The 26,928-nt window shown below is 39.8% G+C and overlaps 1 protein-coding gene across 1 annotated transcript in view; it reads left to right on the top strand.

Annotated features, from left to right (window-relative positions):
* Positions 1-26,928, top strand: part of Phex (phosphate regulating endopeptidase homolog, X-linked) — a 253,212-nt gene that overhangs the window by 126,330 nt on the left and 99,954 nt on the right. The window contains exon 13 of the mRNA NM_011077.2: positions 20,463-20,540. Within this exon, the coding sequence (NP_035207.1) occupies positions 20,463-20,540 (78 nt within the window). The remainder of the gene's footprint in view (positions 1-20,462; positions 20,541-26,928) is intronic.

Raw genomic sequence — 26,928 nt, 5'->3', positions numbered from 1 at the left:
ATTGTGTGAGTTCCTTTGTGAATGTGTTACCTCACTCAGGATGATGCCCTCCAGGTCCATCCATTTGGCTAGGAATTTCATAAATTCATTCTTTTTAATAGCTGAGTAGTACTCCATTGTGTAGATGTACCACATTTTCTGTATCCATTCCTCTGTTGAGGGGCATCTGGGTTCTTTCCAGCTTCTGGCTATTATAAATAAGGCTGCTATGAACATAGTGGAGCATGTGTCCTTCTTACCAGTTGGGGCATCTTCTGGATATATGCCCAGGAGAGGTATTGCTGGATCCTCCGGTAGTACTATGTCCAATTTTCTGAGGAACCGCCAGACGGATTTCCAGAGTGGTTGTACAAGCCTGCAATCCCACCAACAATAGAGGAGTGTTCTTCTTTCTCCACATCCTCGCCAGCATCTGCTGTCACCTGAATTTTTGATCTTAGACATTCTGACTGGTGTGAGGTGGAATCTCAGGGTTGTTTTGATTTGCATTTCCCTGATGATTAAGGATGTTGAACATTTTTTCAGGTGCTTCTCTGCCATTCGGTATTCCTCAGGTGAGAATTCTTTGTTCAATTCTGAGCCCCATTTTTTAATGGGGTTGTTTGATTTTCTGAAGTCCACCTTCTTGAGTTCTTTATATATGTTGGATATTAGTCCCCTATCTGATTTAGGATAGGTAAAGATCCTTTCCCAAGATGTTGGTGGTCTCTTTGTCTTATTGATGGTGTCTTTTGCCTTGCAGAAACTTTGGAGTTTCATTAGGTCCCATTTGTCAATTCTCGATCTTATAGCACAAGCCATTGCTGTTCTGTTCAGGAATTTTTCCCCTGTGCCCATATCTTCAAGGCTTTTCCCCACTTTCTCCTCTATAAGTTTCAGTGTCTCTGGTTTTATGTGAAGTTCTTTGATCCATTTAGATTTGACCTTAGTACAAGGAGATAAGTATGGATCGATTCGCATTCTTCTACATGATAACAACCAGTTGTGCCAGCACCAATTGTTGAAAATGCTGTCTTTCTTCCACTGGATGGTTTTAGCTCCCTTGTCGAAGATCAAGTGACCATAGGTGTGTGGGTTCATTTCTGGGTCTTCAATTCTATTCCATTGGTCTACTTGTCTGTCTCTATACCAGTACCATGCAGTTTTTACCACAATTGCTCTGTAGTAAAGCTTTAGGTCAGGCATGGTGATTCCACCAGAGGTTCTTTTATCCTTGAGAAGAGTTTTTGCTATCCTAGGTTTTTTGTTATTCCAGATGAATTTGCAAATTGCTCCTTCTAATTCGTTGAAGAATTGAGTTGGAATTTTGATGGGGATTGCATTGAATCTGTAGATTGCTTTTGGCAAGATAGCCATTTTTACAATGTTGATCCTGCCAATCCATGAGCATGGGAGATCTTTCCATCTTCTGAGATCTTCTTTAATTTCTTTCTTCAGAGACTTGAAGTTTTTATCATACAGATCTTTCACTTCCTTAGTTAGAGTCACTCCGAGATATTTTATATTATTTGTGACTATTGAGAAGGGTGTTGTTTCCCTAATTTCTTTCTCAGCCTGTTTATTCTTTGTGTAGAGAAAGGCCATTGACTTGTTTGAGTTAATTTTATATCCAGCTACTTCACCGAAGCTGTTTATCAGGTTTAGGAGTTCTCTGGTGGAATTTTTAGGGTCACTTATATATACTATCATATCATCTGCAAAAAGTGATATTTTGACTTCCTCCTTTCCAATTTGTATCCCCTTGATCTCCTTTTGTTGTCGAATTGCTCTGGCTAATACTTCAAGTACTATGCTGTAAAGGTAGGGAGAAAGTGGGCAGCCTTGTCTAGTCCCTGATTTTAATGGGATTGCTTCCAGCTTCTCTCCATTTACTTTGATGTTGGCTCCTGGTTTGCTGTAGATTGCTTTTATCATGTTTAGGTATGGGCCTTGAATTCCTGATCTTTCCAGAACTTTTATCATGAATGGGTGTTGGATCTTGTCAAATGCTTTTTCTGCATCTAACGAGATGATCATGTGGTTTTTGTCTTTGAGTTTGTTTATATAGTGGATTACATTGATGGATTTTCGTATATTAAACCATCCCTGCATCCCTGGAATAAAACCTACTTGGTCAGGATGGATGATTGCTTTAATGTGTTCTTGGATTCGGTTAGCGAGAATTTTATTGAGGATTTTTGCATCGATATTCATAAGAGAAATTGGTCTGAAGTTCTCTATCTTTGTTGGATCTTTCTGTGGTTTAGGTATCAGAGTAATAGTGGCTTCATAAAATGAGTTGGGTAGAGTACTTTCTACTTCTATCTTGTGAAAAAGTTTGTGCAGAACTGGAATTAGATCTTCTTTGAAGGTCTGATAGAACTCTGCACTAAACCCGTCTGGTCCTGGGCTTTTTTTGGCTGGGAGACTATTTATAACTGCTTCTATTTCTTTAGGGGATATGGGACTGTTTAGAAGGTCAACTTGATCCTGATTCAACTTTGGTACCTGGTATCTGTCCAGAAATTTGTCCATTTCGTCCAGGTTTTCCAGTTTTGTTGAGTATAGCCTTTTGTAGAAGGATCTGATGGTGTTTTGGATTTCTTCAGGATCTGTTGTTATGTCTCCCTTTTCAGTTCTGATTTTGTTAATTAGGATTTTGTCTCTGTGCTCTCTAGTGAGTCTAGCTAAGGGTTTATCTATCTTGTTGATTTTCTCAAAGAACCAACTCCTCGTTTGGTTAATTCTTTGAATAGTTCTTCTTGTTTCCACTGGGTTGATTTCACCCCTGAGTTTGATTATTTCCTGCCGTCTACTCCTCTTGGGTGAATTTGCTTCCTTTTTTTCTAGAGCTTTTAGATGTGTTGTCAAGCTGCTAGTATGTGCTCTCTCCCGTTTTTTCATGGAGGCACTCAGAGCTATGAGTTTCCCTCTTAGAAATGCTTTCATTGTGTCCCAAAGGTTTGGGTACGTTGTGGCTTCATTTTCATTAAACTCTAAAAAGTCTTTAATTTCTTTCTTTATTCCTTCCTTGACCAAGATGTCATTGAGAAGAGTGTTGTTCAGTTTCCACGTGAGTGTTGGCTTTCTGTTATTTTTTTTTTTTGTTATTGAAGATCAGCCTTAGTGCATGGTGATCTGATAGGATACATGGGACAATTTCAATATTTTTGAATCTGTTGAGGCCTGTTTTGTGACCTATTATGTGGTCAATTTTGGAGAAGGTACCATGAGGTGCTGAGAAAAAGGTATATCCTTTTGTTTTAGGATAAAATGTTCTGTAGATATCTGTCAGATCCATTTGTTTCATCACTTCTGTTAGTTTCAGTGTGTCCCTGTTTAGTTTCTGTTTCCATGATCTGTCCATTGGTGAAAGTGGTGTGTTGAAGTCTCCCACTATTATTGTGTGAGGTGCAATGTGTGCTTTGAGCTTTACTAAAGTTTCTTTAATGAATGTGGCTGCCCTTGTATTTGGAGCATAGATATTCAGAATTGAGAGTTCCTCTTGGAGGATTTTACCTTTGATGAGAACGAAGTGCCCCTCCTTGTCTTTTTTGATGACTGTGGGTTGGAAGTCAATCTTATCAGATATTAGGATGGCTACTCCAGCTTGTTTCTTCATACCATTTGCTTGGAAAATTGTTTTCCAGCCTTTTATTCTGAGGTAGTGTCTATCTTTTTCTCTGAGATGTGTCTCCTGTAAACAGCAAAATGTTGGGTCTTGTTTGTGTAGCCAGTTTGTTAGTCTATGTCTTTTTATTGGGGAGTTGAGACCATTGATGTTAAGAGATATTAAGGAAAAGTAATTGTTGCTTCCTGTTATTTTTGTTGTTAAAGTTGGCATTCTGTTCTTGTGGCTGTCTTCTTTTAGGTTTGTTGAGGGATTACCTTCTTGTTTTTTCTAGGGCATTGTTCCCGTTCTTGTATTGGTTTTTTTCTGTTATTAACCTTTGAAGGGCTGGATTCGTGGAGAGATAATGTGTGAATTTGGTTTTGTCGTGGAATACCTTGGTTTCTCCATCTATGGTAATTGAGAGTTTGGCTGGGTATAGTAGCCTGGGCTGGAATTTGTGTTCTCTTAGTGTCTGTATAACATCTGTCCAGGCTCTTCTGGCTTTCATAGTCTCTGGTGAAAAATCTGGTGTAATTCTGATAGGCTTGCCTTTGTATGTTACTTGACCTTTTTCCCTTACTGCTTTTAGTATTCTATCTTTATTTAGTGCATTTGTTGTTCTGATTATTATGTGTCGGGAGGAATTTCTTTTCTGGTCCAGTCTATTTGGAGTTCTGTAGGCTTCTTGTATGTTCATAGGTATCTCTTTCTTTATATTTGGGAAGTTTTCTTCAATAATTTTGTTGAAGATGTTTGCTGGTCCTTTGAGTTGAAAATCTTCATTGTCATCCACTCCTATTATCCGTAGGTTTGGTCTTCTCATTGTGTCCTGGATTTCCTGGATATTTTGAGTTAGGATCTTTTTGCATTTTCCATTTTCTTTGATTGTTGTGCCGATGTTCTCTATGGAATCTTCTGCACCTGAGATTCTCTCTTCCATCTCTTGTATTCTGTTGCTGATGCTCAAATCTATGGTTCCAGATTTCTTTCCTAGGGTTTCTATCTCTAGTGTTGCCTCACTTTGAGTTTTCTTTATTGTTTCTACTTCCCTTTTTAGGTCTAGTATGGTTTTGTTCATTTCCATCACCTGTTTGTATGTTTTTTCCTCTTTTTCTGTAAGGACTTCTACCTGTTTGATTGTGTTTTCCTGTTTTTCTTTAAGGACTTGTAACTCTTTAGCAGTGTTCTCCTGTATTTCTTTAAGTGATTTATTAAAGTCCTTCTTGATGTCCTCTACCATCATCATGAGATATGCTTTTAAATCTAGGTCTAGGTTTTCGGGTGTGTTGGGGTGCCCTGGACTGGGCGAAGTGGGAGTGCTGGGTTCTGATGATGGTGAGTGGTCTTGGTTCCTGTTAGTAGGATTCCTATGTTTACCTTTCGCCATCTGGTAATCTCTGGAGTTAGTAGTTATAGTTGACTCTGTTTAGAGATTGTTCTTCTGGTGATTCTGTTACCGTCTCTCAGCAGACCTGGGAGACAGATTCTCTCCTCTGAGTTTCAGTGCTCAGAGCACTTTCTGCTGGCAAGCTCTCTTACAGGGAAGGTGCGCAGATATCTTGTTTTTGGACCTCCTCCTGGTCGAAGAAGAAGGCCCAAAACAGGGCCTCTCTCAGAAGCTGTGTTGCTTTGGCCGTTCCCAGAAGCTGTCAGCTTCTGTGGTGCAGACTCTCACCTGTGCAGACTAAATTCCTAAGTTCCAGGGAGTCCTGGAACCAAGATGGCGACCGCTGCTCCTGAGGCTGAGGCCGCCTCCCGAGCCAGGCGGACACCTGTCCTCTGGTCCGGACGGTGGCCGGCTGTCTGCAGCCTGCAAAGGGTACTGCCTCAGCGGCTCTGTGCTTCCGCCTGTCCCAGAAGCTGTCCGGTTCTCTGGCGCACCCTCTAACCTGTTCAGACTAATTTCCTAAGTTCTGCTGAGTCCTGGAACCAAGATGGCGACCGCTGCTGCTGAGGCTGAGGCCGCCTCCCAAGCCAGGCGGACACCTGTCCTCTGGTCCGGACGGTGGCCGGCTGTCTGCAGCCCGCCAAGGGTGCTGCCTCAGCGGCTCTGTGCTTCTGCCCGTCCCAGAAGCTGTCCGGTTCTCTGGCGCACCCTCTAACCTGTTCAGACTAATTTCCTAAGTTCTGCTGAGTCCCGGAACCAAGATGGCGACCGCTGCTGCTGAGGCTGAGGCCGCCTCCCAAGCCAGGCGGACACCTGTCCTCTGGTTCGGATGGTGGCCGGCTGTCTGCGGCCCGCCAAGGGTGCTGCCTCAGCGGCTCTGTGCTTCCGCCCGTCCCAGAAGCTGTCGGGTTCTCTGGCGCACCCTCTAACCTGTTCAGACTAATTTCCTAGGTCCCGCGGAGTCCCGGAACCCAGGTGGCGACCGCTGCTGCTGAGGCTGAGCCCAAGGCAATTTATAAGAGAATATATTGAATTGGACTTGCAATTTTAGAGGGTTAGAGTCCATGATGGCAGAGCAAAGGCATGGTGGCAGAAATAATAGATTTCTCATCTTGATCTGAAAACAGGAAAGTGGAAAGCAGAGAGGTGGAGGCATGCACTGTTACTGCTTTCTACACTAGGAATGGCAGGAGTTTTTTGAAACTTCAAAGTCTGTTCCACCAGGATATATTTCCTCCAAGAAAGCCCCACTTCCCAATCTTCTCAGAAAGTTCCACCAATGGGGATCATCTCATTCAAAGGACCACAATAGGTTGTCAGGGAAGAATATTACTTCTGTTATGAAAAATAACAAAATAGAGGCGAGGGAGACAGTCAGAGTTTAGGTGTACTTACTGCTCTTCCAGAGGACCTGGGTTTAGTTCCCAGTACATATGCTGAGTGGCTTACGTCTGACATCTTCTTCTGGCTTCTTCAGGCACCTGCACATGCCCTCCCTCTCTACTCCCCCCCCCCCCCCAGGTAAACAATGTTACTTCTACTGTTTCTGTTTGGCTCTGAGATCTCTTTGCTAATAACCTTCTCCCAAGACCTTACCCTTATCACTGCACTCCATTCTATGCTTTACATTCTTTTATTCATTTTCATTTCCTATTCCCTCCATGGCCAACCAATCATGAACTTAAGTATATAACTTAATTAAATTAAATTAATTCTTGCTATATATAATATAACAGAAATGGATTCTATAGACGTATTGCTTAGTGAACAAAGTCAAATACAAAAGAACCTAGAACTTTGGGGGACATTTGAGAGCAGCAAAAATTAATTTATATAGTGGCCTGAATAGTGTTCATTTTTACTGTCTGGGAAGATGCCTAGGTGAGTCTTCCAGGTTTTTGAACTCTTTAGATCACAAACACAGTTGTGTATGTATGATAGAGACAACCAGATTTGTTTCCTTCATACTTATATACTCTGTACCAATTGTAACTCAGTAAAACCAAATAAGATATTTCCTAACTTGCAAGGCTTATTTTGTCTTAAGTAGTTACTCAGTGAAAGATAAGCATCAATTGAATGAAATTACAAAGAAAGGTTGTCAGTCTTACCATGTGGCTAAGGCTAACTTTTAAGGAAGGCATAACATGTGTTTTGAAAACCACAGTGGACATAATTCATAATTCCTACAATTCTCACTATTGCTTGTAATATTGCCTGAACCCTTGCCCGATTCCAAAAGGATGATGGGAGTCCTTGTGATTTAGTACAGTTTGATAGGTGAGATGTCAGGGGGTAGAAGTAGTAAGCAGGATACAGTCACATCACATTGGAGAAATATCTTGGCTTTAAAAATAAAGTTTTGTTACCTCCATTCCTCCTTTTTCACTTTCCTTTTGTCCATCAATTTTACTTTGAGATGAAATCCCTAACTCTTATAGATGCTACCGACACTGTGCAGCAAGTCTACCAGATGGCATTTGAATCTTGGGTGTTCTGTGAAAAATGGAAAGAACAAACACATGCACAAATAAATGAAGGTTGAATTAATCTTTATAATTAAATGGAATATTACCCTGCTATGACTGATTTTAGCTTTCAAACTAGATATCATGATAATTTTTCAGTGAACTGTAATTGTATTAGTGTGGCTTTTCAGATGCCTGAAACAAAACAGTCTAAAAATGGATTTTGCCAAGTTACTTAGAAAAAAGTTGTTAGAATTTTTAGTTCAAACATCTCTGATATCCACTTGTGATCTCACTTTTTGATTGCCTTTTATCATTCTAGGATTTAAGTGGTGTTTTCCATAAACTGGGTTGAATCAAAAATTTCTGAAGTATATTCAAAAACTGGTGGTGGTGGGGAATATGGTAATATTGTCTCCATAAAGTACTCATAATGGCATAATAGTGATGGTTACTAGGGAAGTCCCTCCAGAATACTGAAGAGGCAGATGAGTCTCCTTCCTATGAACGGATAATGCATAGTCAGGGATCCTAAGCAACAGCCCCAAAGCCATGTAATGTTCCTTGTCACTTTTCCAACTTCCCATGTCTACCCACCCAATTTCTAGATTATTCCTCTTCCTCTTCCTCTTCCCTCTCTTCCTCCTTCTCTTACTCCTCCTCTTCTTCTTCTCCCTCCTCCTCCTCCTTCTTTTTTGAGTCCAGTTTGTGTTGGCCAGCTAGTTGGGTTTTGGGCTTGCCCTGGTGCATGGTCAGTTTACCAAGGGTCATATCATTTAAGAAAACTGACATCCCTTTATTTTTAAAAAGTTCTACAAATTTATTTAAGAACATATATTATAGTACATACACACACACACACACACACACACACACACACACACAGAGAGAGAGAGAGAGAGAGAGAGAGAGAGAGAGAGAGAGAGAGAAACCATAAATTTGAAAGAGGATAAAATGGGGTTCATAGGAGAGTTTGGAGGGAAGAAAAGGAAGGGAAGAAATGATGTGATTTTATTATAATTTCAAAAATACTCTGTAAAAGTTGTGTGGTGTTTAATAATTATTTTATTTGCTTATATTTTTTATTAGGTATTTATTTCATTTACATTTCCAATGCTATCCCAAAAGTCCCCCACACGCTCCCCCACCCAGTCCCCCACCTACCCACTCCCACTTCTTGGCCCTGGTGTTCCCCTGTACTGAGGCATATAAAGTTTGCACAACCAATGGGCCTCTCTTTCCACTGATGGCCTACTAGGCCATCTTCTGATACATATGCAGCTAGAGACAAGAGCTCCGGGGGTCCTGGTTGGTTCATATTGTTGTTCCACCTATAGGGTTGCAGATCCCTTTAGCTCCTTGGGTACTTTCTCTAGCTCCTCCATTGGGGGTTCTGTGATCTATCCAATAGCTGACTGTGAGCATCCACTTCTGTGTTTGCTAGGCCCTGGCATAGTCTCACAAGAGACAGCTATATCTGGGTCCTTTCAGCAAAAATCTTGCTAGTGTATGCAATGGTGTCAGCGTTTGGAAGCTGATTATAGGATGGATCCCCGGGTGTGGCAGTCTCTAGATGGTTCATCCTTTTGTCTCAGCTCCAAACTGTCTCTGTAACTCCTTCCATGGGTGTTTTGTTCCCAATTCTAAGAAGGGGCAAAGTGTCCACACTTTAGTCTTCGTTCTTCTTGAGTTGCTGTAGGGACTAATCTTGAAATTGATATCCTCCTGCCTCTGAGTACTTAGGATCATAGATGTGCACCAACAAAGCACATTACACTTGTCTAATTTAAGAATTTACTCCCCCTACCTAACCAGGAAGAGTGTTTAGAAGAATGTTTACTATTTTTATGTCTCTCTCTCTCTCTCTCTCTGTCTGTCTGTCTCTCTGTCTCTGTCTCTCTGTGTGTGTGTCTGTCTCTCTGTCTCTGTCTCTCTTTGTGTGTCTCTGTCTCTCTGTCTCTGTCTCTGTCTCTCTCTCTCTCTGTGTGTCTCTGTCTCTCTGTCTCTGCCTCTCTGTCTCTGTGTGTGTGTGTGTGTATGTGCACACGCATGTGAAATGTCACAGTGGACAATGTTTAGGAATTGTTTTTCTCCTTCTATATAGTCGGTTCTTGTAATTGAACTCAGGTCATCATACTTGAGTGACAGGTGAAGTGTCTTTCCCACTGAGATATCTAGGTGCCCCTAGACATTTTTCTGACAGTAAAGGATTGCTCCTATCTGAGGTAAACTTTACCAGAGAATGGAGGTAATTTCCATTCTATTGAACTGCTGATGAGAGAAGGGGATGTGTTTATTTAAGCTAATCTCCAACTTGCCTCCTGTTTAAATAGGTAATTTAATGATTGAAGGAGGATTAAGTAGCTGATTAAATTTCTTAGAGCTATGTTCAGTACTAGGGCCTAGGTATTGCAGATGCATTTCTAAGCTCTTTGTATCTTGACATTTGAAAATGCTTTCTAATTGTTTATTTTTTCCTTCTTCCCCAAAAGTGCATGGATGTTTTTCCAGGACATTTTTCCCATTTTTTGTTTAATATCTATATACTGTCTCTGTTTTAAAGCTCAGATGTTTATGTCAATAAAACATGAATAAGTATTGTAGTAAATTATAAAAATACTGAAATAATTACTATCTAATCATCTTGAAATTCTAAAAAATTAAATTTATATCTTATATTACAATCTTTACTACTAGGTTTTGAAATTTTTGTAACCTTTTATGTGGAAGAGGGTTGGCTAAAACTTTTTTTTCTGTAAAGAGCCAAATAGTAAATGTTTGAAACTTGTGTAGGCCATCTGGTCTCTATGACACCTACACAACTTCCTTTTGTAGCTTACAAGTGGCCATAGGCCATATGTGGAAGAGTGGGCTGTTGCCACGGAGAAAACCCTTTTTCTATTCTACCCCTGTTTGGTTTAGCATTTGGTGGTGATGGGGTCTGTAAATTCTACTCACTATAATACTGTTTATAATATGGATAAGCAAGATAGCTTCCAGACAGTGTAGTCCATAAAAATGATTAGAATTTGGAACCTTCCTACTATGTTAAGAATGGGAAAGGAAGGGTTGAAAGTGTAGGTCAGTTTTACATTATTTGCCTGCCACGCATATGGTCTTGGGCTGAATCATAAACTCCTCACTGTCTCTCTGTGTCTCTGTGTCTCTGTGTTTCTGTTTCTCTACGTGTCTCTTTGTCTCTGTCTCTCTCTGTTTTTGTTTGATTCCATATATACACATACACAAAAGAATGAGAGTGGGTTAGCGAATGGAAGATGACTAAGAACTATATAGGAGACCCTAATAGAAGGTAAAGTTTACTGTGGTTCTGTTGCATTCTGTCATTCTTGCATCAACTTTTCATATGAGAAGATGGGGGAATCTTCTTTCTCCTTGGCAACAAGAAGCTGCCTTTCTTAAATGGAGGAGGAATTTGTGACAGATGAATTGTTTTGGGAAGCTCTGCTTTTAGGTAGATAAGAAGAACACAGAAAGCTTCTTACTGCTTCCCCTGATTCTTAGATGCCTTCAGCTCAAAATAATCCCTTTCCACAGTAGCATAGTCTAACAAAAATCCTGTCTTTACAAAAGTCAAGATCTAGGCAGGTAGACTGTAGACTACAGTTTGATGACCTTTTGATGTAGAGCCCTGTGTTGAGGGAAAAGTGGAAAACATAATTTACTTTGGTTTGTTTAAAACATAACCATGATCTAGGATTTTCTTTATCCTTGGATTGTACTATTTTGGCTCTGTCTGGACAAGTAAGGTTTGTCCCCATAGAGATTTAGATTATTCATTAGAACAGGTATTGTAGCTGGTCTAGTTAGAAAAACTCCATGAATGAATTTAAAATGAACAAAAACATGGATTCAAAAGCTATATTTTGTGACCACTGTTTTGTTCAATTTCAAAGGAAATGAGTGAGTTTGCCTCTCTCTTTAAGGTAATATTGCCCCAACATTCAGCAGAAGGAGATATGTGCTCCTTTGTGAATTAACACTGGAGTGATTTGGGTTTTGACTTTTGATTTTATTAATGGTTACAACCATTTACTAAGAACACTGTTTTTATCTCTGTTGGGATACAGAGATAAAATATGTCACCAGAATATCACAGAGATATAAAGAATGTATTGAGTGGCAATTTGGCTAAATTCTGACTGATTTGTTCCTGATTGTTTTTCTTCTTCTTCTTTTTCTGGTTGGAGAAACTACTCATTTCCAAGATAACATGGAGTTTATATTTTTTGTTCAATGTCCTCATTTGCAATTTGGAACTTGAGTCCCTAGAACATTATCCATATTAGAAAGTAGGGGACAGTGGGAATCTACTATATAGGGCATTAGCCATGCAGGATTATGGATGGAGAGCCTGAAATCAGAACATTTCAGTCTTCTAGTTCATACTGACCCAGAACTGTGCCTAGTAGTTGAAAAGATATCTGATTCATGGCATTATTTAGTTCTCCTCCACCCTAGCGTGATACATTAGCTTGTGAACCATACCCAAAGCCAATTCTCAGAATTACATCTTTTGACAACTCATAATAAATCAGTGCCATTCTTATCAAAGGACAAAATTTGATTTGTTAGATTACAGCATTGTTATTATTTGTGGGATCCTGATAGCCCCAAAGGGTATTAAATCTGTTTTTCAGGCCAATTTTCACCAATACCATTAGCTTTGCACAGGATAAGATTTCTAGCCAAGATATGTACTTGAGCCAACCATCTGTCTGGCATTGTAGAAACTGTCTTTGTTTTGAAGGATAGTGTAGTTCTTGCACAGTTTCCTAAACTTCCGGGTGTTTACAGCTCAGAATTTTGATGGATGTTTAATAGTTATTACAGAACTCATCAGAGAAAATGAGGTCTTGGCATGGTTAAGCCTGACTGAAGCTTTCAAAGCTACTGCAAGCTTAAGAAAGTTCCTCTAGAAATTGTTTGTAAAAAGGCAGCGAGCAGTTGTCCTGTTTCATGTTAGTTAAATTAACAGAAAAGACAAAAAAATATGTGAAGAGACTTAACCATGTAGACCAAACACAAAGCTGTTTAATTAAGTGATTAAGGTGATCCATTTTCTGTAAGTCATGCAGGACATTTGAGAATGTACGTGACTTTCCTTCATAGCCCAGTCTGTAGGGATTAGAACAAATGAGCTTTCCCATCTTGCTTTCTGTGGCTTAGCTTAATACTAAGAGCCTTTGCAAATTCAGGAGTAAGACAATCAACCTGACCAATCTTTAAATCAGTTTGGTCACGTGTGTCAGAATTATATGCTATTGCAGAACGCTGAGCCAGATACAGCAGGGTTATATTTGGTTATGTTCTTTCCTCCAGCATTATCAAGTTGTAGTGTCTTGTAGAAAATTCTGGAAGTCAGGGGGTGGCTTGAGAGAGTTTTAAATCATGTTGGGTATTACATTTCATTTGTGATAGCCATTGTCTCTGCCTTAAAGAAATAATGTTACCTTTATTAACTCTCTGTTGTCTTCACAGAAAGTACTTGTGATTTTTAAAGCTGTAGCCCTAAGATTTTAGTCCAAGGAACAAAATCCCAAGCAATTATGACCTGGTGAATGTACATGGTAGTCATAACAAAGAGCAAAACCAAATTTAGTGACTAAGCTGTACATGTAAACACACACACACACACACACACACACACACACACACACACACATTGTGCTTGTGAATCTCATTGCTGTGATAAAATAACTTAACAAGACCAGTGTAAGGAAGGAAGAGCAGGCAAAGGGATGGTTATGTATCTCTGGTATGACTATGTGTGCCAGCTTTGGCATACTTGCAATGTGTGTAAGTATGACAACACATGGTTTTATCATGCTGCTCAGAACACCTGATTTAAAACTTTGGACTTTCTTGTTTCTGGTATTTTCCATTAATATTTTGGACACTACTTGATTGCACATAACAGACACCATAAAAAGTCAAGTCATGTATGTGGAAAGACTATCACATATGAAAGTTATGGCTTTGTTACCAGGAATGAGCTGTCATGGATTCACACTTCACTTCATCTTCTAGACAGCTCTCTAGTCTCTCATAAAGCTCTTTAATGTTTTTTTCCAGTGATAAAATTAGTTAATATGGAAGTAGGCTTTGATGTAAGCAGCACTGAATGGTGTTCTTGATCAAATATTACATCTTTCCTATTTAAAGGTTAAAAATAAGATATAACATTTTATAGTCTCTGATATTGACGATGCTGGCTAGAGCAAATTCTTAGCTAAATTACTCATAATATGAATCAGTATTTGTTATCCATTGGTCACTTGCTCTGTGCTTGACATTGCATTCCACTTTGGAACACCATGGTGATTAGGTTGAATGGGCCATGGATTTAATTTGATCCTTAGCAGCAAGAAAGTTCTCTCTACTAACAAAACCTCCCTTAAGATTGGATCCATCCATTTGGCTAATAAACTACTCTTTTAAACCTAGCTCTTTTTCAGGGTGAATGTATTAGATTGCTATTAGTCACTCATACTTTATTATAAATTGCCTTTGAGGACCCAGTAATAGCTAATGGGTAAGTGTTTTGAAGGAATAATGGTTTTGATGGATGAACACAGAAGGATGAGCTGGCTCTGAAGCATAGCATATTACTAACGAAAGGTTAATGCGGGTAGGCTAGGAGAACACGTGGTATGAACACCCAGGGCATGAGAGTTCTTGGGAGGAATGTGAAAGAGAAAGAGTAAGAATGTGGGAGGTATGATGGTGAATGCCAATGGCAACCTTAACACCTTAACACATGCATGCTTTGACCACATTCCTCAGATGGCCCTTCATCTCTCCCATCACATCAGTTCCCTTCTTTCCCATAGACAGTCTCATTTCTACTGTTTTTTAAAAAATATTTATTTTATATGTCTGAGTACACTGTACCTGCCTTCAGGCACACCAGAAGAGGGCATCAGATCCCATTACAGATGGTTGAGAGCCACCATGTGGTTGCTGGGAATTGAACTCAGGACCTCTGGAAGAACAGCCAGTGCTCTTAACTGCTGAGCCATTTCTCCAGCCCCCATTTCTACTTTTATGTCACACACACACACACACACACACACATTTGTGTGTCTGTATAAAATATAATATCCACAAATGAGAGAAAAGCTGTAACATTTGCTTTTCTGTGTAGAGGAAAAAAAACCAACCTCTTTTATTTTTTTTTCTAGAGTTAGAGTTTATAGTATGCCTTATCTCTCTTTCAGAGGCATACCTGTTGTAACCCTTAAAAGAATCTTCTGGGTTGTAGGCAGGGTTGAAAAGCCTGCTTTTTTTCTTGGCAAATGTGCAGACTTTGACTTTGCTAGGGAAATCGGCTGTGGTTCAGGAAGCTCATAGGTGTGTGGCTCCATTCATAGGCCACAGCTTTTCTTCTGGTTCCATTTTCTCTCATCACAAGTATAGTTCCCTGAAACCTATGTCTAAAAGGAGTGACATTGTTTTACAGGGGATTTAAGGTATTTGGTTCAGGGGTATCTTACACTCCCCAAAAGATGCTTTGACATACTAAATCCATGGAAGAAACCATGTTTCCATAACAACTAACATATATGAGCATTTATTCATTATGTTCTTTGGACCAAGGATCCAAAATCAGTCTTATATATAACACCATTACTGACCTCTTACAGACAGCACCTCTAGGGAGGGACTATTTTCCTCCTTCTCAAACTATACCTGATAAAAAGGAAAGTGTGTAGGGATTATTACATCCCACTACTGATAATGGAACACATGGCATGTAATGCTTCATGTTGTGGAGGGGGGAGCAGGGAGGAATCCAAGCATGTTAAATGTAGCTATTTTCAAGTTTAATATTGGATTGGTATTAGTAACACATTTTATCATACACTTTTGAAGCCCCAGTGACAGCTAATGGATTAGCTGACACATGCTATCTGCTTTTCATGCTGCCATGTTTGACATGTTTCATCCTGTTTGATGCCTTGTGCTTGAAATCCAGCTGTTCTACCGCTGGTGTTGCATCATCATTCCAGAGATTCTTAACTGACAGTGCTTTGTCACCCTTCCCACAGGTATTTGACATCTCTACAGTTGTGGTTGTTACAGCTTATGTGGGATTTGCAACTGGCATTTAGTTTGTTCAACGCCATGGTGCTTCGAGATATCCAAGAACCTATAGGAAAAACCCTCACAAGTGTTATTTGGCCCTGATGTCAATACTGCTGAAGTTAGAAAGCCCTGGATTAAAGGCAGGGAGCCTATTCTTTTTAAAATAGATGATTGGAAATCGATGAAGCATTTTAATTTATATGCCACTGACCCAAATCTTATCCTATAATCAGACCCAGCTGTTAGGGAATCTGTAGCTGAATCTATATATATTTGGTTTCACTTATTGTCCTCCTGAGCATCACTGGATCCCCCATAAGAGAATGGCGGTAGACTAGATCAATTTATATTAAAAACTAGGCAGTTTTGACTAGAGAGTTTTGACTAGAGTTTTGGAGGAGAAATATTTGCCTACAGACACAGAGGTAATGAAGATCATCATCTGCCTATGCCTCTTCCACAGGGGAGGAATGACCAGCTGTCAAATGAAGCTTCTCTCCAGATGTATGAATGGAATAATGGATGGAAATAACTAGTTATAGAAAGCCCTTGAGTTTTTTATCAGCCTCAAATAGCCCAGAAAATGTTTCTCACTAGATATAAAATGCCATCTGTTAAATATTCATCCCATCATTTCCTCAGTATTTGTATGGTGACTTGCTTCTCCCTCCTGCCTTAACCAGTGGGATACTTAATTTGAGACACATCTAACTTATACCTTGCCCTTCAATAAACCATCCAACTACTGGTGGATCGTTGTTCTAATTCTGAATATGTTGGGAAGTGATATGTCACTATTTGCCTTATTCTGTATGCAAGAAAGCAGACAGGTTTCTAAGTATACCAAGCAGGAAGATGTTTAATGTGAGTGATTAGAGGTGCTATATAACCATTTTGGGACTTGGAAGTAAAGACCAAGGCTTTGACTGGTCACTGCTGACTGTATTCCAAAGGATTTCCCACCCGAGAATGTTTGGAAGTTGATGGTTAAATGTTGTATTTACTGTTTGCAGATGCCCATGGGCCTCGCTAATACTTCTACAGTGTGTAAATGACATCTACATCTCTTTCCTTTTCCAAAACCCTATTGGGTATTTCTTGTTGACAGTTTGGTCTAGAGTCATGCCCAGTGGGTTTCTGAGCAATGTAGTTCTAAAGCTTCTCAGGGGAAAAATGTAAAGTGGGATGGACTGGAATGGTCAGAAATTTGGAGCGAACTGTGGAAGGCGAATTTGTGCCAGAATACAGATATCTATATATATTTCAAAAAAAAATCTTTTGAGCTGTTTAGCAGTATGCTATTAGAATCATTACTTCATTTTATTTGTGTATCCCTAGTAGGGAATCTGGTTTCTTTGTGTTTCTTTTCTGATTCTCTTCAAGTTGTGGTGATGCTAAATAAATAAGAATTCAGTGCTAAACCTATACAGTACAGGAGTTAATGTATTCTGCAAAACTCTATAGTGCAGTGAGGTTCCAGACCACGAGGTTTGAAAAAGAATTCATAATACACTGATCCACTTTGGAAAGGCCAGTGTTCAGAAACAACTGTGCATGACTCAGCTTGCCTTGCCTTTTGGGGATGTGTACTAGAGGAAACTATCTACAGTTCTTTATTTGCTAAAATGATGAATATGACTTGTGGTGACTCACTAAATTATACCGAGAAATTAGCTACAACTAGGAAAGTAAACACTTTCAGAAAGAGGTAACCTAAAACCATATTCTTTTGTGGTTTTGAGAGAGCTACGACATCCTGTTATATTAAGGTTTAGTATAGCTCACAGGCTTTTGAAGGCAGAATTTGCTCTGTGTTATATTTGAGTCCCTGGAACAGCAAAACCTATTAGGGCTGTGGCCTGCAGCACTTGTAAAATCCTAAATCTTGAGTTAAAACTCTCTGATATTTAATATTTATATCACCTCAAAGAACATACAAGAAATGTACTATCTTACCCTATTCCTTGAGTAAGGTGGTTTGGATGGGAGTATAGAAGATATATTATTAGCCAGAGCAGTGTGGGAATACACTGGTTTTTAGTGAGGCTTTGTTAGAATACAGCTAATGGGACTGAGGCTGTCTGGGTATTAGATGGCTCATCTGAAGGCAGACCTGGAGATATGGACTCACATGCAAGTGATTTATTTACGAAAAACTTGCAAGTGAAGACAGCAGAGGAATGGAAGAAATTAGACCAAGACTGGGATGAGCTGAGGGGCAGAAGCAATTTCAGAAGGCATTTCTGAAGTAGCCTGATTCTGGGAGGAACTTTGCTAGTGTAAATTATACCTCTGAGCTGGTCCTCAATTGAAGGGAAGATGCTTAGCTTTCATGATACTGCCACAGTTATTTGCTTAGAGTTGCTTAGATGGAGGGAGAGGTCAGAATGACAAAAGACCAATCAACAGCTCAGAAAAAGCCATGGTTATATGTAGCCCTTCAGAGTCTCTGGTGCCCGAAATTAGAAAAGACGGGGCTGTAGAAATGGCTGCAGAATCAGAACCAGAACAACAGTAATATCAAGGTGGAAGGGAAACATGTTTACAGGGTCTAAACTTTAGACAAAGATCTATAGATAACTAATGTCTGCTGGAAGGAGAATTTGCCTCTCCAAGTGATAACCCCCCTTACTGGTTGCCCAATGAGGAGAGGTCAGCCTTTAAACTATGTATATACTGCCACCAAAAATGGACACATCTGGATCTCTCCCTCTCCCTTTCCCTCTCCCCCTCTCTGTAACAATAATAATGAAAAAGAGATTATCAATGTGAGAGTGTGGAAAGTATGAGAAGATGGGAGGAGTTCAAGGGAAGGCCTCAGGGAAGGGTTGGAGGGAAGAAAGGGAGGGAAGGAAATGATGTAATTTTATTTCAATTAAAAAAAGTTATAAAGAAAATAATCTGGGGAGGGGTATCTATATACAAGTGATAAAAGGCATCCCAGGGAATGTGGGTAAAGCCTAGACAATGTACTTGCAACACTGTTGAAGGTTGCTTATTTTATTTTATTTTATTTTATTTTATTTTATTTTATGAAATCCAAAACCTTGGGGACATGGGGAGAGAGGGTTTCACATGGAGCTACAAAGTTGCTGTAGAGCAAGGGCTGGGAAACTTCCTTCCAAAGGTCCAGATAAAATATTTGAGATTTTGTGGGCCCCAGAGTTTTTCTTTCAATGACTCAGCTCCGAAGTTGTAACACAGAGGCAGTTATAGATGCTAGGTAAATGAACGAGTGTGGCTGTGTTCCAGCATAATTGTATTTGTGAAAACAAGTAGAAGAGGAGGGCTGAATAGGTCCTGTAGCCACAGTTTGCCAGTCTTTGCTCTAGACTGGCACTCACACTGACTTTTTGCAAAACAAAGAAGGTAATCATTAGTACCTCTCTCAAGTGAATGACTATGCAGAGATGCATCTTAAATTATTCCGGACCCCCTGCCTCGGATCTTTCTGGTGTTCTGGCCATCACTCACAGGACTGTATGGATAATCATCTGGATGCATGACTCATCCCATTTCACTCCCTTTGGAAATACTTAACCCTCACTTATCCGAACAGCAACAACAATGACACTTGTTAGCAAGGCACTGGGGAGTTTCCATGAATAATCTATGAATTTCCTATATACCAGTCTTTCATATTAATTTATTTAAATTCTGGGATAACTTTTTTTTTTACATATTCATGAAGCACACCAGGATGTTTTGACATTGGTATGCATTGTAGAATGGCTAATTGAAATCAATGGGCATATATATTACCTTACCTATTTCCCACTGTTTGTGATGAAAACATTTAAAATCTGCATACTCAACTGACCATGCAGATCAATGTGGATTTGGAGTTTATCTACAAAGATGAGTATCTGAGATTTGCAGCAGACCCCACATTTCACAGTCCGCTTTACCACATGATTCTTTAAGTCTTTAGGCAGTACTTGTCTTTCTGTATCTAATTTATTTCTGTTTACAATGATCTCTGATTTTATATCCATTTTGTGCCTAAATATTATCCCACTGTGTGTATGTATGTTTGTGTATACTACACTTTATCCACATTCATCAATCGGTAGGTCATTTCTATTTCTTGGCTACTGCACACAGTGCTGCAATGAACACAGGAGTGCAAATGGCTCTTTGATATACTGTTTTCATTTTCTTTGTGTACCTATTATCTATGGTTCTAACCAGTAGAAGAATTGCTGGATCTCACAGTAATTTTGGTTTTAGTTTTTTGAGCCGTCAATTTTCCCTGGTGGCTGTATCAACAGAATGAAGGTAAGTGTTCTTTAGTTCACCAGATCCCCACCAACTCTTTATTATAATAGCCAGCTTACCACGTGCCAGATAATATTTTTTTGTGGTTTTAATTTACATTTCTCCAGTGATTAGTGATGTTAAAATAGTTCCTTTACACACCAGCGGACCATGTATGTATGAGAAACAGTTTTTCAAGTTCTTTAAAAACTTGTGTTTTTGCTATGAAGTCATTTAGATTTTTAAAATGTATTTCAGACATTCATGTTTATCAACTATGCTTGTAGTCTCTTATTATCTGTTCATCATTTCCATTTCTAGATTCTTCTTACCCTCTGTGCTGTATTTTTGAAATGTTAACTATTCTCTCAGATGTGCATTTTCCCCATTAGGAAATAGTCTCTCTTTCAGATTTTAATAACTGTGCTATCCATATCCATTAAAATATTTATAAAAGTTATTTGTTATATTACTCCATTTGCAGCACATTGAGGACAGGTAGTAAATATTTTTGTTTGTCTTTTACAGTGCCTTGCATATAGAAGACATTCAGTCAATGGACTTTTCAGATGAAGACTGAAGCCCTATATCCAATGATTATTAATGATTTAAGTGAAGAATCTCTGACATCATATTTCTCATTTTTTTATAGGCAAGAGCTGTTTTGGCAAAAGTTGGCTATCCAGAGTTTATAATGAATGATACTTATGTTAATGAAGACCTCAAGGCAGTAAGTGCTAAATTTACTGTATTTTTTTTTTTTTGGCAGGTTTTACTGGCCTGATGCCTATTAACTAACCCAAGTCCAGGCAATTAAACCTGGTGGTGCCAGAAAGTACCAACTTTTGATTAATTTCTTGGCTATATAGGGGCTTGTGTTTGCCAGACTTATCTCAAGATTTAGTGCAGATTCCAAATACAGGAAGTGTCAGAAAGCTGAGTGGATATCGTAAAGCAAGTGGAAATAACTCACCAAATTGAGTATTTTACAATTAGCAGACATGTTCTAATGGTGAATGCATCATGTTTGTTGTTGTTTTTTTTAATTTTCTTCATTCATATTAAATGGATAGATATAAATCTCCCTGCTGAGAGTTAACTTCATTAAACTTTATGGCTATTTTGGCAAATTAAGTGCATATATGTATGACTCTATAATTTATTATGCATTGGACTGTATATTGGCAGTAAGTTAGTGATGAGGAATGGTAATCATTCTTTTTTACTTCGGTGTTCTGTGATACATATTTTTATTATAGCCCTTTCTAATCACAACTACAGCTATTTCCTTTCCCATAAATAGTTCTGAAGACATTTCTTTCTTTCTTCACAGAAAAGCCAGCCCTGCTTTCACAATTCACTGAACTTTAAAAAAATATGTTATTTTATGTGTATAGGTGTTTTGTATGCATGTATTTCAGTGCATTGCATGTTTGCCTGGCAACACAATGCCAGAAGAGGGTATTGTGTCCCCTAGAACTGGAGTTACAGATGGTTATAAGCTGTCCTGTGTGGGTTCTGGGAATCAAACCCAGGTTGTCAGGAAGAGCAGCCTGTGCTGTTAACCACTGAACCATCTCTCCGTCCCCAGAATGGTACTTTCTTTTAAAAAGTAATCTTGAAATACTTTTAATAACTATGACTCAGAGGTCTAGCTCTTTGTTAAAATTGTGGTTTGACATGTGGCCTGTCTATAAACAGTCCTAGTTTTGTGGGGGACTATTAGCATTTTATAAAACTCTACACATGAGATAAAGACTGAATTAACACTTTCTACATTTCAGTCATGAAGAAGGTGTTAATTTTGCTGATTAAATTGAGCACTATTTCAACTCACATTCTTTCCCCATATGTCCAGGAGCAATTTCCTTCTTTGAACAGGATTGATACTAACTTTACCCTCATATAGAAATAGTGTTTACCATATCTCAGGATTAGTCTGGAAGAATGTCACCTTACATTCTTCTTGTATCATTAGATGTCAATAGTTAAAGCACCATTAAAGGAACAAATAGTTTATACAATTTATTGCATATCAAAACAGTATTTGGTCAATCTATAGAACAAGTTCCAGAACAACCAAGCTCAGGCAGTAAAGGAGTTGGAAAACAGACAGCTGGTTATAATGTAATAGAACAAGGGGGCCATGTTCTAGCTCCAGTAAGCAGCAGAACTCAGCGGCTTTGGCCATGTGACTCTGGCTTCAGAATCAAGAGTAGAAGAAGACCTACTGAGACAATTAATGATGCTGGTTATCTGGAGCTAAGAAATTAGCAGTGATTAAGAAGAAACTAGCATCATTGAGGTGAAATCTTCTGGGAAGTGTTTTCTGAGACCAGAAAGAAGTGGTGTTCTAGAGATTGCCACGGTTGCTATCTCCTGCTGCAGCTGGACTTGTTAACAAAGCAGAAAGAGGTTGGAGATCTGAAGAGCATTTTGACATGAGACATGACTATGCAGTGTTTGGAGTTTCTCTAGGAGTTTTTGGTCTTGCTTTTGTCCAGGATTTCCTTACTATAATGTTTTGGAATGGTAGGTATAACCTGTGATTTTGGAGGTAGAGGCGAGTTTGGGGGCTTCAAATTCCCCAGACAAGATCAGAGAAGAAGCTGCTCTGCTAACCAATGGGAATCTCCTATATTTGTGCCAAGTCTAGGGTTTTCTGGTCGTGGTGGACTGTGTCCTTAATTAGCAGAGTTTTCCCACAAGAATGGATCACTTTTGAAACTAAACCCAATTATTGAATCAGCTTTCTAATTTTTCTCCCTATAAACATAAACCTTCTGGTCCTGAAAAGCACCCAAGTCACTTATCATGGGACATCAGTAGGAGCACAAGGTGGTAGGAGGTATTTGATAGCCAGTGTAGCATTTACATATAGTTATCTATGTGCCTAGAGTGTACTGGCTGGTTTTGTGTGTCAACTTGACACAGGCTGGAGTTATCACAAAGAAAGGAGCTTCAGTTGAGGAAATGCCTCCATGAGATCCAGCTGTAAGGCATTTTGTCAATTAGTGATCAAGGGGGAAAGGCTCCTTGTGGGTGGGAACATCTCTGGGCTGGTAATCTTGGGTTCTATAAGAGAGCAGGCTGAGCAAGCCAGGGGAAGCAAGCCAGTAAAGAATATCCCTCCATGGCCTCTGCATCAGCTCCTGCTTCCTGACCTGCTTGAGTTCCTTTCCTGACTTCCCTTCATGATAAACATCAATGTGGAAGTGTAATCTGAATAAACCCTTTTCTCCTCAACTTGGTTCTCGGTCATGATGTTTGTGCAGGACATGATGTTTGTGCAGGAATAGAAACCCTGACTAAAACATAGAGTAACAGTGGTTAATCCCCTGGCTTAAAAGCTTCTTCTGAGCACTGAATCTTTAGGTATATTTATGATGTCACTGAGCTCCAAGATTCTGTGAGGCTCTGTTTCCATTACACTCTGTTACAGAGACATTTAGAGGCAGCTGCTCTGCTCTGTCTGCCCTGTCCTGCCCTGCATTGAGTCTCCTGGAGCCTATTTGGTTGCAGTTACAAGATGAGTGGAATGGGCAGCTTAAAGAAGAACGCAAGTTTCAAATCTGGAGATGCCCTAAGCCTGCAGAAGGCCCTTGTGAACAACGCTGGAGAGGAAAAGAGGACCATGCTCCACATTCAAAAACTACAGAAAGCTCTCATCGTCCGCATTAAGGAGATCGACAAGGAAAAAGTGACACTGAAGAAGTTTTTGGTGAGACTTCACAGGACAACTGGGTATTTTCCTCAAAGGGAATTATGGTGACAGCTGTTACTGCAGGTGAAAGATCCATCTTAAAGCTTCAAATCAAAAACCATGAAGTATCTGCTCGCTCCATAGAACCAAAGAAAGCAGTAAAAAAAAAAAAAAAGACTTTAACTGAAGACATAAATGGGGCATCTTCAAAAGAATCCATCCCTATTTCTCCCACAACACAGAATAAGCCTTAACTTTTACGAGTGATTCCATTTCTTTATAGCTCAAAGTGGTAACATGCAATGCGCACATTATTATTATTTTTATAAGCTTTCTTTGAGACTTATAATTGTAAAGGTCACAAGCCAGGATCTGGTTTGGTAGTGATTTTTTTTTTTTTGTTTATTTTGGTTTGTGTGTGTGTGTGTGTGTGTGTGTGTGTGATATTTGACATAGGTCTCACTTTGTAACCAGGCTGGCTTGCAACTCACTATGTAGACCAGGTTGGCCCCTAATTTGTGACATTTCTCCTGAATCAGCCTCTGGAGTGCTAGATTTACAAATGTTAAGTAACCATCATGAACACAAGGCAGAATTTCATGGCCTGTTCTTAGCGAGCTGGCTTACTTAGTAGGGGAGAGCCTGGAGAACATGTTACAAAATTCTTATTTGAGTTGAGGCCCTATGAAACACATCTCTAGCTATGTAAGACTTAGGGCAGGGACTGGAGGGATGAGTCAGCAGTTGAGAGCACATGTTACTCTTCTAGGGAACCCAAGTTCAGCTTCCAGTGTCCAGGTCATCAGCTTATAACCATCTGTAACTCCAGCTCCAAGAGATACAATGACTCTGACCTACATAAGCACCTGCACTTGTGTGTATATACCCACATGCACATTCATACCTTCGCGCGCGTGCACACCCACCCACACACACACCCACACCCACACCCACCCACCCACACACACACACACACACACACACACACACTCACCCACCCCTAAGTAAATGTTATTCACAACAATAAACCTTAAAAAAAAATCTTAGAGTGAAACATAGTAAGGCATGCTAACGGGTACACAGCTAGTTAGCAAATGCCAGCACTCATTGTTTGAAACCACAGTCCCTGAAGTGCAGGTTGGTTCTGTGCAAAGTCCCAGCCCTTGCATGCAGATGTTTCCACGGACATGGGTCTCTCTGTTGCTGGTCACCATCATGTGGGGAGCCAATTACACATTGTGCTTGTTGCCCTCCATATGAGTGATCCCAAGGGCAGGAAAGCCAGGTGCTGTTGTAATGTGTGCTGTGGTGGGTGGGCATTCTCTGTGTTTCTGTGAAGGTAAATTCATGGGGCTGTGCAGTTCTAAGAGGCAGGAATCAGAGCTTGTGATATTACAGGGAAACACGCCTATGGTTTATCTATTGTCATCAGTATCTGGGCCAACTCTGTTGGTTATGGGCTCAGCCTCCTATTGCCTATATATTTGTTTGAGTTTGTCTTACATTTGTTGTATATCAGTATCACTGTTGAATGTCTAACCTTCCATTGGTAAGGGAAGGATGCTGAAGGCTAAGACTTGCTTGTCATGATGTGCTGAGCATATACATAGTCCTTGTTTGTACTGGGATGGCACATTGGTGACTGAATCTCTGTTGATCACCAGTATCTAGAAGCTTGGAGTGTTTTTATGGGTATGGGGTAGGATTTTGCAGATGTTCTGCACTTGCAAAACAAGTTAATTTAATTGTATACAAAATTGGATCCTTGACTATAAGGCATTCACACATGGGCTCATAGGGGAGATAATTTATTTTTAAAAAATGGAACTGAGTCAAATACACAACATAATAATGACTGGCTGTTACAGTGTAACATGGTTGTTGCCTTGTGAGACTATCTGTTCTCTCAGTCACATGTGCAGCTGTGGTGCTCCAGTGGTAGCACCGCTGGCCTTTTGGCTACTGTTTTCTGTGAGATGTGTGATTTTTAAGGAACATCCCATAAGAGAGGAATTCCACATGGGTAAGAAAGGACAGAGTAACACAGTAGAGACTGAAGTTGCAGGTCATGTGTGACCAGCAGAGGGGAACTGGCTGCTCCCTAATAGTGTAGGGGTGCTGTGCAGCCTGAGATTGGGCTATTGCACATCTGTTGTGGAGTAAGCATGAGAGTAGCAGCTGAGGGAGCTTCTCCCCACAGCACTGGTCAGAGCTGCTGGTCCTAGATGATGAGCAGACACCATAGGGGCTCAGAGTGCCAAGTCCCTATCAGGGCCACAGAAGGACCAGCAGCTTTTCTTCAAGAAAGTAGTAGGGAGGGTAGAGAAAATGTCAGGCAGTTCCTTGGCTGTGGAAGGCAACTTCAGAACTCTCTGTCTATGAAATTGTATGTTTTCCCAGCATGATCATTAGAAATTACAGCATCATTGCTGGAGGTTCCCTTATTTATCGTGAATTTAAATACGGTACAGCCAAATCTTGCATATCATCCAAACTGTTTTTGTTTTCTTGCTGCTATGACAAAACACTCTGGCAAAAGCAACTTAAGGGAGAAAAGATGTATTTGGCTCACAATATCAGTCTACAGTTCATCACTGCAGGGCAATCAGAGTGGCAGGAACATGAACACACTGGCTGGTTGTACTGAGTCCAGAGTCAGGAGCAGAGAGCATTGAATTAATGCATGCAGGCTTGCTATACTCATCTTTCTTTCTTTACTCTTGTACAGTTTAGGGGATGAGTCTGACCCCCTAAGCCTTGTTGAATGCCTTGTCCATCAGCTTGACATTATACACAGTCCTTTAGAACACAAGACACTGAGTTCAGGGCAATGGAGCCAATCCATTGATGGTTAGTATAAATGATGGTGATGGGATGGTATGAGATGGTGGTTCCAGAACACTGAGATCTGGATACAGCCTTCCAGTCTAGAATGAGCTTTTCAGTAACAGCTCATACTGCCGTACCTCATCAGCACACGAAGCTGAGAACCAGCAAGTGCAGGAGTGGCCCTTTCCATCTCATCCAAGGAGTGGCTCTCTTGTATACTTTTATCCACATTTGTGCAGTCTTGCACTCTTGGTGATTAAAGATCTAAATTACCAGGCTGAAGAGATGGCTCACTGGTTAAGAGCCCTGACTGACCTTCCGAAGTTCCTGAGTTCAAATCCCAGCAACCACATGGTGGCTCACAACCATCTGTAATGAGATCTGACACCCTCTTCTGGTGTGTCTGAAGACAGCTACAGTGTATTTACACACATATATAATAATAATAAAATAAATCTTAAAAAAAATCTAAATTACCCTGTTGAAAAAAAGGGCAAAAACAGGAGTTAGTATGGAAATGATAAAATAAATCTTTGTAATATACAAATATTTGTAGAACCTTTGAAAGAGCTCAGTGCATTGAAGG

Source organism: Mus musculus, chromosome X (assembly GCF_000001635.26).
Source record: "Mus musculus strain C57BL/6J chromosome X, GRCm38.p6 C57BL/6J".
NCBI lineage: Eukaryota > Metazoa > Chordata > Mammalia > Rodentia > Muridae > Mus > Mus musculus.
The sequence above is the reverse complement of the archived record's forward strand: the minus strand, read 5'-3'. Positions and strand labels throughout refer to the sequence as shown.